Source organism: Salvelinus namaycush, chromosome 6 (assembly GCF_016432855.1).
Source record: "Salvelinus namaycush isolate Seneca chromosome 6, SaNama_1.0, whole genome shotgun sequence".
In the NCBI taxonomy this organism is placed as follows: Eukaryota; Metazoa; Chordata; class Actinopteri; order Salmoniformes; family Salmonidae; genus Salvelinus; species Salvelinus namaycush.
The window spans coordinates 41600657-41616728 of record NC_052312.1 but is presented as its reverse complement, the minus strand read 5'-3'; the positions used below and the strand labels follow the sequence as shown (position 1 = coordinate 41616728).

Genomic DNA, 16072 nt, shown 5'->3' with positions numbered 1-16072 from the left:
TCACCTGTCCTTGTGCTTGTCTCCACCCCCCTCCAGGTGTCGCCCATCTTCCCTACTTATCCCCTGGGTATTTATACCTGTGTTGTCTGTCTGTCTGTGCCAGTTGGTCTTGTTTGCCAAGTCAACCAGCGTGTTTCTCTCAGCTCCTGTTTTCCCCAGTCTCTCTTTTTCTCGTCCTCCTGGTTTTGACCCTTCCCTGTCCTGACTCTGAGCCCGCCTGCCCAAGCACTCTGCCTGCCCCTGACCTCGAGGGGTACCATTATGAACACTTGCCTGTCCCCGACCTGCCTTTTGTCGATACCTTGGATTATAATAAATACCAGAGCTCAAACCATCTGCCTCCTGTGTCTGCATCTGGGTCTCACCTTGTGTTGTGATAACATTATAGATGTCTATGTTTGGGCCACATTAGAATGTCACATTAGTATGTCAAATTTGTCATTTGACATAGCTTGATTAGACTATAATTTAATGAAAACATAGATTATATAAACTCAATCATGATTGGCTTGATTAAATTACCAATTTTAGATGTGGACACTCTATTAAGACACGTTTTTATTAATGGATTACATTAATTGGAAATGAAAAGTAAGTAAAGCAACACAAGCTTTACATTCATAACATGTGTAGAGTAAACTGCCACAGGATATTCTGTGTTAAACGAGGAAATACCTCATTTCAATTTGTTAGGTTCTTATTTTTTCAGAGTAAATAACTCACGGACACTAGAGAAGCTTAACCAAGTTTAATTCTTCCCAGAGGTTCGTTACGGCTGTAAATCAGACAAACACATTTTCTCACCATCACAAGTATATATACCCCACTTCGGACACTCCTCCTTCTCTCCAATCTGTACATTTTATGGTTCGACAGGAAGAGGGTAACAGGATACTAGATACTAGCTCCGCTATAGCAATCCTGTGATCTCCTCCCGTCCACCCGTCTTTCTACAGAAAACCATTAACTTCTGACATAAAACCCAGTCTCATTCACTCCTTATATTCTAGGCTTCTGATCTATCATGTATTTAATATCTCAATGTTCAAAGTTTAGCCCGAATCCAACAAATTCTACGGAAAGATTTTAAAATGGTTAAATCTGTGCTTAGTCTGCTCAATTATAAGGTTAAATTTATACCAAAGATATTACTCACCAGAGGGCCAAATAGTCTTAAAAATGTTGTCAGCAAAAAGGAGTGGAAGTAAACACAGCTTTAGGGAGTGGTAGTATGGTGGCCAATAGTGGTTGTAATTAAGATCAGTGTGGGGGTGATCTTAGTGCATATTGATGGTTTAACGAGAGATCACCTCATGTTGAGACGGTGCTCAATGTTGGTTGCAATTGACCCAATGTTTTCAGTTTTCACTTCCACAGAGAGAGTACAACAATATACAGTACATACTGTGGCAACACTGAAAACACTTATTATACACAGTGTGGCAGACGCAGGGAAAGGTGAGGGGAGTGGTTATTGAAGGGAGATATCTGGCAGCTCGCTGGTTCCACCCCCGGGCATTATATGGACTTCCTGCCCCAACGAGGCGAAGCTGTAGGTCGTTAAGCCAGGGAGTGCATGGGGATAAAGGAGGGAGCAGCCGGCACAAAGGGGCAAAGGAGGAGTGAATCAAAAGAGTTATGAAGAGCGAGAGCTGCAGCGAGATTACCCATTGTGACCTGGACGGTCGGACTACCCCCCTTGTGTACCGGAATGGATTGGCTGAGGACCCGAGTGTGAGGATTACCCCTGGAAAACGGAACGTACAACGAGAACGGCTTGTAGACTGTGAGGTGATTGGTGCATTTCCCCCTCTTCCCCAGTGTACCAAAACCCTTAATAAACTTCCCATTTGCGTTCTATTTGTGCTACTGGTGCCTGTTTTGTTATTGAACTTGGTGACGTGGAAACCCCACACCATTGAGCTTGCTACAACAGTTTCCATAATGAGGATTTTACAATAGGATTTTAACGGTTACAGTATATCTAAACACAGAAGGTCACATCATAAAAAACATTGTTGTGCTTTGTTATTAAAACAAGGACCAACTGAGCAATAACAACAGTAAAGGAACAAGTAGTCCGAGGTTTTCAGTATTACACATATAGTACCAGTCAAAGGTTTGGACACACCTACATATTCAGGGGTTTTTCTTTATTTCTACTATTTTCTACATTGTAGAATAATAGTGAAGACATCAAAACTATGAAATAACACATGGAATCATGTAGTAAGCAAAAAAAAGTGTTAAACAAATCTAAATATTTTAGATTCTTCAAAGTAGCCAACCTTTGCCTTGACAGCTTTGCAAACTCTTGGCATTCTCTCAACCAGCTTCATGAGGTAGTCACCTGGAATGCTTTTCCAACAGTCTTGAAGGAGTTCCCACATATGCTGAGCACTTGGCTGCTTTTCCTTCAATCTGCGGTCCATCTCATCCCAAACTATCTCAATTGAGTTGAGGTCGTGTGATTGTGGAGGCCAGGTCATCTGATGCAGCACTCCATCCCTATCCTTCCTGGTCAAATAGCCCTTACACAGCCTGGAGGTGTGTTTTGGGTCATTGTCCTGTTGAAAAACAAATGATAGTCCCACTAAGCGCAAACCAGATGGGATGGCATATCACTGCTGAATGCTGTGGTAGCAATGCTGGTTAAGTGTGCCTTGAATTCTAAATAAAACACTGACAGTGTCACCAGCAAAGAACCATCACACCTCCTCCTCCATGCTTCATGGTGGGAACCACACATGCGGAAATCATCCGTTCACCTACTCTGCGTCTCACAAAGACATGGCGGTTGGAACCAAAAATCTCAAATTTGGACTCATCCGATCAAAGGACAGGTTTCCACCAGTCTAATGTCCATTGCTCGTGTTTCTTGGCCCAAGCAAGTTTCTTCTTATTGGTGTCCTTTAGTAGTGGTTTCTTTCCTGCAATTCGACCATAAAGGCCTGACTCATGCAGTCTCCTCTGAACAGTTGATGTTGAGATGTGTCTGTTACTTGAACTTTAATTATAAATAGTATAGTTTAATGTAAACCTCAACTAGTATACAATTTTTATGATGTATGGACAAACTACAGCAACATATTTTGTGTTTTATTTATAAAAATCTGTTTTTCTAAAGATTTTAAAAACATAAAATGACCCGAGAATTTAATCCGAATGGATTTTCGTAAAGAGAATTTGCTCTAAAAATTTACAAAATTCTGGCAAAAATGTCAAATGTATTTAAAATAAGAAACTTTCCCAAAAACTAGACATCTTAGACCTCAGAATGATTTTTGCAGATGCATCATGGTTTTGTAACTCAATTTTCTTGACAGAACAGCTCATCAAAATAGTTCATAGTTAGTTCAAGGGTCCTCATAATAGTTCAAGGGCCCTGTCTAATAGTAGTCAGGAAAACACACAGCTCATAGTCAAGGAAGTCAACGTCAACTCAAGTCAACATTCCGTTAGGAATGAGGAATGAATTCTACATTTAACTGAACACAGGTAGGTAGGTAATGTAGCAAAGGAGGCTGCTGAGGGAAGGACAGCTCATAATAATGGAACGGCACCAAATACATGGAAACCATGTGTTTGATGTATTTCATACCATTCCACTAATTCCGCTCCAGCCATTAACACGAGCCCGTCCCCCCAATTAAGGTGCCACCAACCTCCTGTGTGCTGTCGGTAGGTAGGTAGCAAAGGAGGCTGGTGGGTGGAGCTATATGACAACAGGCTCATTATATTGGCTGGAATGGAAGTAATGGAACGAAATCAACCATGGTTTCCATATGTTTGATGTGTTTGATATCGTTCCATACATTCTATTACAGCCATTACAATGAGCCGGTCATCCTATAGCTCCTCCCACCAGCCTCCTCTGGTAGGTAGGTAGGTAGAGTTGTAGTGACAACAAGTTATCTGGCAAAACTAGACATAGTTAGTTATAAAATGTGTAAATCCAAAAAAAGAATTCACTTGCAGAGGTCTTTGGTGGTGAGCTGGTAAATTGTTTTCCAATGTGTACAATAGAATAAAATATGATTGGTGGAGTGTTAAAAAGACATGATTGAGTCATTAGTGTGTCTATAGAAACAGTTCTGGATCTCAAAGCTATTCGATCACATCTTTTGTCCATCCCAAACCACCCTTCACAGTTCCTATAGCCTATAGACAGGCCCTGTGGGAGGGATCTTGAGCTGGACTGTCCTATCATCTTTTAAAACAAAGTCACAGTGTCCTCTCATTGGTGGATGGGACTGTCAGTCAGTCTCGTCCTGCGAGCCAACAAAGAAGCAGATCTGTTGTGGGGAGGGGCTGGGCATGTGGGGGCTGGTGGGGCGGCGGAAAGAGGGAACGGTGGGGATGTTCCAGTATTGGCTTTGGAGGTCAAGAGCAGAGCGAGCGAACCCGGCGAGGTGACAGTCTCTCTCCCTGTGTCTGTCACTATCTAGGGGTGGGGGCAGGCTCATGCAATTCCTCAGGGAACCATCACTGCAAAAAATAAAAACACACAAGGCCATTAGACTTTATTCATACTGTATGACAGACACCCAAATCTACAAGTAGACTCCATCCATCCATACATAATATAACCCAGTAGTAGTAACTCCATGTCTCTCACCTGGTTATGTCTGCTGGTGCTCCTCTCCAGGCCTGTCTGTACACGCTCCCAGCCACATCCCCAGCCACCCCAGCTAGCCAACGCATGTCTGCAGGCACCTCTGGGATCCACTCCACAAACCTGGAGCACAGGAGAGGGACAACACAGCGAGTCAATGTACTGTGATGTACCACTGTGGGGGCCAGTTCTCAATCATTCCTGTGGTGGATTGACTTGCCCACTAGGTGGCGTGTGCAGCACATTCAAATTGATTGTGTTTAGTAGGAAACCTGTTTGTATTCCTAGTTTGTTTGCGTTCACAGTGTTATTTTTGGTAATGTGGTGGGCTACTGACTGCTTTAAAGACTACTCTGTTGTCAGTGGTTGCTGTCAGGGCTAGTTTGAAGGTATTGGCTGCTGTATGTTAAAGGCTAGTTATGCTAAAGGCTAGTTCAGGGTTTAGTAGCTGATTTGTTTGCATTAGTGTTGTCATCCTTGGTTGCTGTTTGAGCTACTGTGACCATATTGAGTTCATTGAGGGCTTGTTAGTTTGTGGTAGGTAGCACTAGTAGTGGTATACGATGTAGGCTTACCTCTTGCCCACTGAGTAGGCTGATACCACAGGTAGTGTGCAGGGCAGGAGCATGTAGGAGGCCACTCTGACCGGTAGCATATCGGACACCTTAGCATACAGACCAGGCTTCTGTTGGCACGCCTCACAGAACACTATAGTCATAGAGGCACAATATGTCACACTTTGCTGACACGGGCACAGCCTCAGATGACTTTCAGAGACACACAGCAACCACACGTCACTGACAACAGCGCAGCGACAACACAACGTTAATGTCAGTGTTATAACTAGATAACAACAGTTTCTAACAGCTTTGAGCGAAAAGATCCGAGTCTAGGTTAACCTCCTATCTACCTTTTTTGATTTGGGTAGGCAGGTTGTCAACAATCTGCTCGTCCAGCCACCAGTGCCGCTTCCTCAGGAGGCGGAGCCGCCGGAGCATCCAGTCCGTAGTGGTTTCCATGGCGATGGGCTTGCAGCAGCAGGTGTGTATGGCTTCTGATGGGTTGGGGCCGGCAGTCGGACACTCCAGCTTCAGCAGATCTGACATCATGAACAATACATTCATCATCTTTGCAACACAACATAAAAACATTACCCCATAAATAAATGCAGGTTTACTCCATACTTCATGTTGAACCCTGTACACCAGTGATGCTCACTGCATGTACTGTATATCACAGTAGCTTATGATCTTAGCACAGCCCACTATTACTGTCAAAGGCAACACAGTAATACTCACGGTTCTCCTCAAGAAAGCGAAGGGCGTCCTTGTAGCCACTCTGACATATCTCTGCCATGACCTGTCAAAGAAAACACACAGATCATACCTATTGAGGTAGGGGATCATATGCAAGAGATAGATTTAATAAATATAAGACATACTCATAATCATATCACAGGATCATTTTGACTCAGATATACCCACCCACACACGATACAGAGCATGATCTCACATTATGTGATTAGTTATAACTACCACTACCACTGACTGATTAGCAATCATGTTATCGCTGACAGTTAACAACCGTATTACACAAGTACAGCTGTATATAACCACATAAAACAGAGGGGAATGACTTATATCAGCCAGAACCCTCCTGTGCAGCAGGCTCCTGTATTTGTGAATGGACAACAATCCAGGAAGTGTTTGACTAGGGGTTAAAGGTCAACGTGGCAGAGTTCTCTCTGTTCTCTGGCTACTCCTTATTCTGTGTTCCTACAACAAGAAAGCAACAGGGAGAGAGGTATCTGGACAGCTAACGTCACAGTGGCACGACCTACAGTATGTGTGAATTTAGTCAGGGTAGGTTAAACACTATTACACGTGAGGGAAAAGGTAGGGTGGAGTGTTCTATGTGTGTGTCTGTGCATGTCATGTGTAAACACTCTGTCAAAGGTGGCAGAGTCAAGAGAAACACACACTTCCTTTTCTAAGTAGGGTTTATGCACATGGCTCTGTCAGTGGGATTTGGCATAATCCCCAAATTCCAGAAAACACAACATTCCAGACACACATGGAGGGAAAAGAGAGTGTCAGATCTTGGATTGCAGCAACAATAATAACACAGCGAAAACTGAACCAAGAGACACAGATTAACCTCAAAGAGGGCAAAGTTCACCTTACGCTAAAAGTTGACTCCCATGTTATTATCCAGATAGTGAAGAGGAATGTGCAATACAGGAAATGCAATTCAACAAGGACAAAAGCCAATAATGTCCTGCCAGTATTGATCACTGTGGAGTTAGGGAGGGACAGGGGAGGGCAAAGTTCAGATAGGAAGTATGGGGGGTAAGAATAGGAGGCAGAGTCCAAAGAGGAGACAGGGTAGGGGGGGAAATGGGGGAGTTGGGGTTATACAGTCAGGGAATAGGATAGTGGGAGGTCAGGGGTCCAGTCTCCCATACCAGACTACTACGCTCTCCTACAAAAATGTATAGAATGTTTCAAGGGTACCTAAATATGGATTTCATAACACATAACCCATACATAAGGCATTTATTTACAAGCAGTCATAAACAACCCATCTGATGAATGGGACTAAAGGGCATCCTGATCCTCCATCCTACCTTCGGGGACAGGGCCTACATAAAGGACTTCAAACGTCTTCCCGGGGCTATGCATAACGCATTGGTAAGCAGTCATAGCGGTCGTCCTACCTTGGGTTCTGGGGGAAACAGGGCTTTGCTGAGGCGGTACATATTGCCCAGGTTAATCTGGATGGAGGTGTTGGTGAAACGAAGCTCGTGGATGTTGAAGGAGTTGTCCCGGGGACAGATGTCGCTTTCGCCTGAGAACGGAGAGATGCTGATGGTGTTCTTCAGCTCTGACTGAGGAAGGTTGTCACTGATTCCCCCATCCACATAACGCTGGAGAGAGGGAGGAGGGAGAGAGGAAGTGAGAATACTTGGGTGTTTTTGGACCTATGCACATCTATAAACAACCCGTATCTGTTTGACTATTTACAGGACAACAGCCTCTCCACAGAACAACACCCCAGGCATACTGTAGTCCTGACGTCTCAGGGCTGACAGCGATGACTGTTCTAAATCTCTATTTATATATTTAAAATGTTTGCTGTTGACTTCCTCTGCCTATCTTCTGCTAAAAAATATGTCACTTATAACCCAACTCGGTTATCACTGAAATCTAATATGATACGATACGACATATTCAAGGAAACATTCCCCTCTTGAGGGCATATTAGACATGTCAGTACAAGATTTCCCCTTAGCCAGCTTCTCCACAATGCCAACTCCTGACCAAACAATCTGACATCACTATTTGGAGAATTAATACATCTTATGTAATTACCCAATGCAGCTCCATTTCAAGTTCAGATGCTACCCTCTAACATTTCAAAATGAATTCATAGTTTTCCGGTGTAAAAGGCTTAGAACATCTGAGGGGGGGAAAGGATATCAGAACCAGTTCCTAAGCCAGATTAAGACTCAATTTGGCAGTGAGGTTGGCAAAGAGAGTTCAGGGCTGAGGGCAAAGAATGTACTATATTTCCTTTATCAGAGTGTAAAAACCAACTGTTACGAGAATGTAGTCCAGTGATGAAATCTAGTTTAAATGAAACTGCATCACCTTTTACAAGAAACTTTTAATGAAATAGTATGTACAGTACTCTGAAAAGTACATGCTCAGTCAACTGGCAGAAAGTTCAACTTCATGCACTCAGATATGCTTTTCAAAATTCATTCATGACTGAAAGACAATGTCCCATTCATGACTGTTCATGACATATTTGTCACAATAGGCCTAGTATAGGGCATACATCTATATAGAGAGATGGGGCATACATCTAAATAGAGACATGGGGAATACATCTATATAGAGACATGGGGAATACATCTAAATAGAGACATGGGGAATACATCTATATAGAGACATGGGGAATACATCTATATAGAGAGATGGGACATACATCTATATAGAGACATGGGGAATACATCTATATAGAGACATGGGGAATACATCTATATAGAGAGATGGGACATACATCTATATAGAGAGATGGGACATACATCTATATAGAGAGATGGGACATACATCTATATAGAGACATGGGGAATACATCTATATAGAGAGATGGGACATACATCTATATAGAGAGATGGGACATACAGTACATCTATATAGAGACATGGGGAATACATCTATATAGAGACATGGGGAATACATCTATATAGAAAGATGGGACATACATCTATATAGAGAGATGGGACATACAGTACATCTATATAGAGAGATGGGACATACATCTATATAGAGAGATGGGGCACATATCTATATAGAGAGATGGGACATACATCTATATAGAGAGATGTGGCATACATCTATATAGAGAGATGGGGCATATATTTATATAGAGAGATGGGACATACAGTACATCTATATAGAGAGATGGGACATACATCTATATAGAGAGATGGGACATACATCTATATAGAGAGATGGAGCATACATCTATATAGAGAGATGGGGCATATATCTATATAGAGAGATGGGACATACAGTACATCTATATAGAGAGATGGGACATACATCTATATAGAGAGATGGAGCATACATCTATATAGAGAGATGGGGCATATATCTATATAGAGAGATGGGACATACAGTACATCTATATAGAGAGATGGGACATACATCTATATAGAGAGATGGGACATACATCTATATAGAGAGATGGGGCATATATCTATATAGAGAGATGGGACATACAGTACATCTATATAGAGAGATGGGACATACATCTATATAGAGAGCTGGGGCACATATCTATATAGAGAGATGGGGCATACATCTATATAGAGAGATGGGGCATACATCTATATAGAGAGATGGGACATACATCTATATAGAGAGATGGGGCATATATCTATATAGAGAGATGGGACATACATCTATATAGAGAGATGGGACATACATCTATATAGAGAGATGGGACATACATCTATATAGAGAGATGGGACATACATCTATATAGAGAGATGGGGCATATATCTATATAGAGAGATGGGACATACAGTACATCTATATAGAGAGATGGGACATACATCTATATAGAGAGCTGGGGCACATATCTATATAGAGAGATGGGGCATACATCTATATAGAGAGATGGGGCATACATCTATATAGAGAGATGGGGCATATATCTATATAGAGAGATGGGACATACATCTATATAGAGAGATGGGACATACATCTATATAGAGAGATAGGACATACATCTATATAGAGAGATGGGGCATATATCTATATAGAGAGATGGGGCATATATCTATATAGAGAGATGGGACATACATCTATATAGAGAGATGGGACATACATCTATATAGAGAGATGGGGCATATATCTATATAGAGAGATGGGACATACATCTATATAGAGAGATGGGACATATATCTATATAGAGAGATGGGACATACATCTATATAGAGACATGGGACATTCATCTATATAGAGAGATGGGACATACATCTATATAGAGAGATGGGACATATATCTATATAGAGACATGGGGCATACATCTATATAGAGAGATGGGGCATATATCTATATAGAGAGATGGGGCATATATCTATATAGAGAGATGGGACATACATCTATATAGAGAGATGGGACATATATCTATATAGAGAGATGGGACATATATCTATATAGAGAGATGGGACATACATCTATATAGAGAGATGGGACATACATCTATATAGAGAGATGGGACATACATCTATATAGAGAGATGGGACATACATCTATATAGAGAGATGGGACATACATCTATATAGAGAGATGGGACATACATCTATGTAGAGAGATGGGGCATACGACAGGTATGAGTGTTAACATCTTACGGCTGAGATCCCGTTAACGGGATCGACTTGACAACAGCCAGTGAAAGTGCAGGGCGCCAAATTCAAACAACAACATTCAAACAACATAATTAAAATTCCTCAAACATACAAGTATTTCACACCATTTTAAAGATAAACTTGTTGTTAATCTGTAACGGCAGCCTTCCTCCTCTTCGTTTGAAGAGGAGGTGTAGCAGGGATCGGACCAAGACGCAGCGTAGTTTGTGCTCAACATATTTAATACAGACGATAAACGTGAACACTTAACAAATACAAAATAACAAATGTGGCAACCCGATACAGTCCTAGCTGGTGCAGAGAAACACAAAGACAGGAAACAACCACCCACAAACCCCAACACAAAACAAGCCACCTAAATATGATTCCCAATCAGAGACAACACAAAAAACCTGCCTCTGATTGAGAACCATATTAGGCCAAACATAGAAACAGACAAACTAGACAAACAACATAGAATGCCCACCCAGCTCACGTCCTGACCAACACTAAAACAAGCACAACACACAAGAACTATGGTCAGAACGTGACATAATCCCACCACAGTGTCCGATTTCAAAAAGGCTTTACGACGAAAGCACACCAAACGATTATGTTAGGTCAGTACCTAGTCACAGAAAAACACAGCCATTTTTCCAGCCAAAGAGAGGAGTCACAAAAAGCAGAAATAGAGATAAAATGAATCACTAACCTTTGATGATCTTCATCAGATGACACTCATAGGACTTCATGTTACACAATACATGTATGTTTTGTTCGGTAAAGTTCATATTTATATCCAAAAATCTTAGTTTATATTGGCGCGTTATGTTCAGTAATGTTTTGCCTCCAAAACATCCGGTGATTTTGCAGAGAGCCACATCAATTTACAGAAATACTCAATAAACATTGATTAAAAATACAAGTATTATACCTGGCACTTTAGATAAACTTCTCCTTAATGCAACCGCTGTGTCAGATTTCAAAAGAACTTTACGGAACAAGCACACCATGCAATAATCTGAGTACAGCGCTCAGAGACCAAAACAAGCCATACAGGTACCCGCCATGTTGTGGAGTCAACAGAAGTCAGAAATAGCGTTATAAATATTCACTTACCTTTGATGATCTGCATCAGAATGCACTCCCAGGAATCCCAGTTCCACAATAAATGTTTGTTTTGTTCGATAAAGTTCATAATTTATGTCCAAATACCTCCTTTTTGTTGGCGCGTTTAGTTCAAAAATCCAAATTCATGACGTGCAGGCCAGACGAAAAGTCAAAAAATTCCATTACAGTTCGTAGAAACATGTCAAACGATGTATAGAATCAATCTTTAGGATGTTTTTAACATAAATCTTCAATAATGTTTCAACCGGAAAATTCCTTTGTCTTTAGAAACGAAAAGGAACGCAGCTACTTCTCACGGGGGCACGCCTGAGTGAGCTCGTGGCACTCTGCCAGACCCCTGACTCAATCAGCTCTCATTCCCTCATCCTTCACAGTAGAAGCATCAAACAAGGTTCTAAAGACTGCTGACATCTAGTGGAAGCCTGGTGGCTTCTAGTGGAAGCCTATGACCTCATAGACACTGTATATTGGATAGGCAAACCTACAAACCTCAGATTTCCCACTTCCTGGTTGGATTTTTTCTCAGGTTTTTGCCTGCCATATGAGTTCTGTTATACTCACAGACATCATTCAAACAGTTTTAGAAACTTCAGAGTGTTTTCTATCCAAATCTACTACTAGTATGCACATCTTAACATCTGGGACTGAGTAGCAGGCAGTTTACTCTGGGCACCTTATTCATCCAAGCTACTCAATACTGCCCCCAGCCATAAGAAGTTTTAATGTGTTAAGTCACAATGTAAACTTGGCTCTGAGCCCGTTCTTCCCCCGAGACAGAATGGTACACAATGTACAGCAGACAACCAGAGAGAGAGAGAGAGAGAGAGACTGGACGGGGTTGGAGGAGTTTAAACAGGATATCTAAATAGCTTTCTGTGAATCTGACTCACCCGACTATAGGACACACTAACTATAGCCTATATTTATTGTACAATCTAGTGTGTTCTGCCTATGTTCTATGGATGTATACTTTGGCACTGAGCCAGGGACATGCCCAGATAGCAGCTATATGCCCTCAAGAATAACAAGAGCAGATAGCAGTGAAATATGCTAGAGAAAAAGTTGCATAAATAGGTCAGTGATATATGGTAGTTGATGTTTTGGAGGACTGTGTTCCCATGTCCTAGTGACTCAGTTTAGAATGGAGCCACCCTAGACTCTGGTCCCAATCTGCTGAGGCCAGAAGCCATTCTGGAAGTATATAACACACCACTGGCCTGCCAAGGGAAATGGTTCTCGGGCTGATTAGCTACTAGGGTAAGGTAGATTGACAAATGGACAAGTACCAGAGTGTATGCACAGACAGACATACACACGAACAGAAACATTATGCAACACTTGAACCTATAGCCTCCTTATGACTATGACCTGAGCAATAAAGGCATCTTAAAGACGAGACCATAATAAACTCAGTCCAACATTTGCTGATTTTTCTTAGAAAATAAGGAAACCGTGTTCAAGGAAACGTAAGAAAGCAGTTGAGGCATTAGGGCCTTGGGCACTTACCACTCCTTGGAAGGATGGGGGGATCAGGCCACAGTATATGGGGATGAAACAGCTACACAGCAGCGCCTGTAGACACATCAGAGAGAGAGATGTTACACAGTCCAACCCAGTTTACACTTCATACAACTAATGTAAACAGTCAATGGCAAGGCCAGTAGCTGAAAGGACAAATATTTCTGGGATATGTATGGGATAAATGTGGGATATGGAAAAACTCCCATCAGGCCCATATTCACAATGTGTTTCATTGTAGGAGTACTGATCTAGGATCAGTAGCCACCTTCTTATCCATTATGATTTAAGTGGCAAAACTGATCCTAGATCAGTACTCCTACTCGGATATGTTTTGTGAGGAGGACACTGACCTGGATGAGCTCCTCCTTGGACTTGAACTCGGACACAATGACGTTTTGTCCATCAGACACGCGAGTGAGTGACACACACAGCCTCCCGGAGGCGAGTGTGTGAGCGTTGGCGGGCAGGTCGCGCTCCAGGCCCGACCTGATGACCTTGACCAGGTTGAAGGAGGGGTGGAGGGGACCCAGGTTACGCTTCCGGGCCTCCTTGGCCGTCTCGATCACATCCTCACAGCACTTAGCTAGAGGAGGGGAGGGACGGAGAGACAGTCTGTTAGTTGTGTTAGGGCCTTCCATTGGGAGGAATTGGATAATTGTTTTATTCAAAGGAAGATTGATTCTCAACGGAACTAAACAGTGATCCGTAGCTCACAGCAACAAAAAATATCCACTGGTTTCCCTTATTTAGTGCCCTGCAACTGTACTGAGCTAGTTATGTGTGTTCATCTTATCTACACTTGGATGGAATGGATCTAAAGTGTTTTATGCTCACAGACAGAGTTCTAGTAAAGAACATCAGGTGATTAGAAAAATACCGAGGTTATCTTATCAGTGGAACATGTGGGAGTCACTGAGTGACAGTGAAAAACGTAACCCTATAAAAACGGAGGTCATGGCAATTTTCACAACAATCCAGTACTTTCCTTCGACTCTTAATGACCCCTTTATTGACTGTTCACTCAGTAAGTCTCCCTCTATTACTCTCTCTCTCTCTCTCTCTCTCTCTCTCTCTCTCTCTCTCTCTCTCTCTCTCTGTCTCTCTCTCTGTCTCTCTGTCTCTCTCTCTCTCTCTCTCTCTCTCTCTCTCTCTCTCTCTCTCTCTCTCTCTCTCTCTCGCTCTCTCTCTCTCTGTCTGTCTCTCTCTCTCTCTCTCTCTCTCTCTCTCTCTCTCTCTCTCTCTCTCTCTCTCTCGCTCTCTCTCTGTCTCTCTCTCTCTCTCTGTCTCTCTCTCTCTCTCTCTCTCTCTCTCTCTCTCTCTCTCTCTCTCTCTCGCTCTCTCTCTCTCTGTCTCTCTCTCTCTCTGTCTCTCTCTCTGTCTCTCTCTCTCTCTTCCTCTCTCTCTCTCTCTCTCTTCCTCTCTCTCTCTCTCTCTCTCTCTCCCTTCCTCTCTCTCGCTCTCTCTCTCTCTCTCTCTCTCTCTCTCTCTCTCTCTCTCTCTCATTTAGACAGGACACAATTGGAACACTTACTAAGTTCCCCAGTCCTTTCTCTCTTCACTATAAGGTTATCATGTATAAAAGAAAGTGAAAGAGGCATGGTATCACACAGAGACTCAGCTAAGAGCTTTCTATGTCACGTTCTATGTCACACAGTGGCATATTTGCCCTTAATCGTAATTGGGTTTTCCCTTAGTCAGCGAGATCAATCAGTACCATTGGGAGGCCTCTGATCCAGAAGGCCAAAAGTCCTATAACTGACTCAGATGGCATATATCAATGGTAGGCTACCATATTTATACACAGGCAGGCATTTGTCTCTGACCATGTAATTATGCATAATTTGTAGTTTATTACATGAAAACAAAATGTGCCATTTAGCAGATGCTTTTATCAAAAGAGACTTAGAGTCATGTGTGAATACATTTTATGTCTGTGTTGACCCGGGAATTGAACCCACTACCCTGGCATTACAAGCGCCATGCTCTACACTGAGCTACAAAGGAGCCCCAGTATAACCACCTATCTATTACATAAGAGCAAAGTTTTAAGCATTGTTTAAATATTTTTACCCCATGTATCAAGGCCACAAGTGATTGTTATTTAAAGGTAATTTAGTTGCTAATCTAAAGTTGCCTAAACACATGAAAGTTCACCACTGATGACAGGGTGTGGTGAACTCAAGGGGCCAGTGTAGGGAATTGGATGCCTACCTATGGATGCCTGGCTGGCGAGCACGGAGGCGGTTAGGGCACCGGCGGAAGCCCCGTAAATCTTGGTGGCTCCTTTGATAAGGTAAGGCGCTTGTTCCAACAGGCAGCTGGCCACTCCGATGTGATAGATCCCCAGGAACCCGCAGCCGGCAAACGACAGGTTCCATTCCTTCGTTAGGTCGAACATCCCTGGTGGACAGTCCTTGGCGAGGACCTAGAAGTTTGGGTAATGCGCTTGTAATAATCACTCCAAAATGTTACCCTTGGAGTCATTGACAAGTTCCATTCATTACTGAATGTCAACAACAGTTTCCCGAAAGAGGACGGCTCAAACTAGTACACACTACTCAGTCTACTCCTCTTGTGTAACGTACAAAGAGACAGTTATGTATTGAGAATCGCCGGAGCGCTGACTTGCCATAATCTTCCCGATACTAGAACAGGGCAGGTCTGGCCAATCCGCATAAAGAGGCTGGGCCTTATTTTAGGTGGAGGCACGCCCCCACAGTCTGCATCGGTAGCACATGAGAGCGATGCATTCTATTCATGTCTATTCTATTCTAATATATTCTATTCAGATCTATATTTGTTTCACCTGCCTGCTATTACTGTGACAAGTCGAACTTCATTATTAACAGATTAGCCTATAGGCTAACACCCGAAGCATTCCA

At 42.5% G+C, this 16072-nt stretch overlaps 1 protein-coding gene across 1 annotated transcript; it reads right to left on the bottom strand.

The window, feature by feature from the left end:
- Positions 1–3078: 3078 nt before the first annotated feature.
- LOC120050030 (patatin-like phospholipase domain-containing protein 2) lies at positions 3079–15795 on the bottom strand. Its single transcript, XM_038996628.1, has 9 exons — positions 15402–15795; positions 13541–13773; positions 13176–13241; positions 7332–7541; positions 5914–5974; positions 5526–5714; positions 5191–5323; positions 4619–4738; positions 3079–4488 (listed from the first exon to the last, which is right to left on the bottom strand). Exons 1-9 carry the CDS (start codon positions 15586–15588, stop codon positions 4257–4259), a joined length of 1431 nt encoding a protein of 476 aa, XP_038852556.1. The 5' UTR covers positions 15589–15795; the 3' UTR covers positions 3079–4256.
- Positions 15796–16072: the final 277 nt, after the last annotated feature.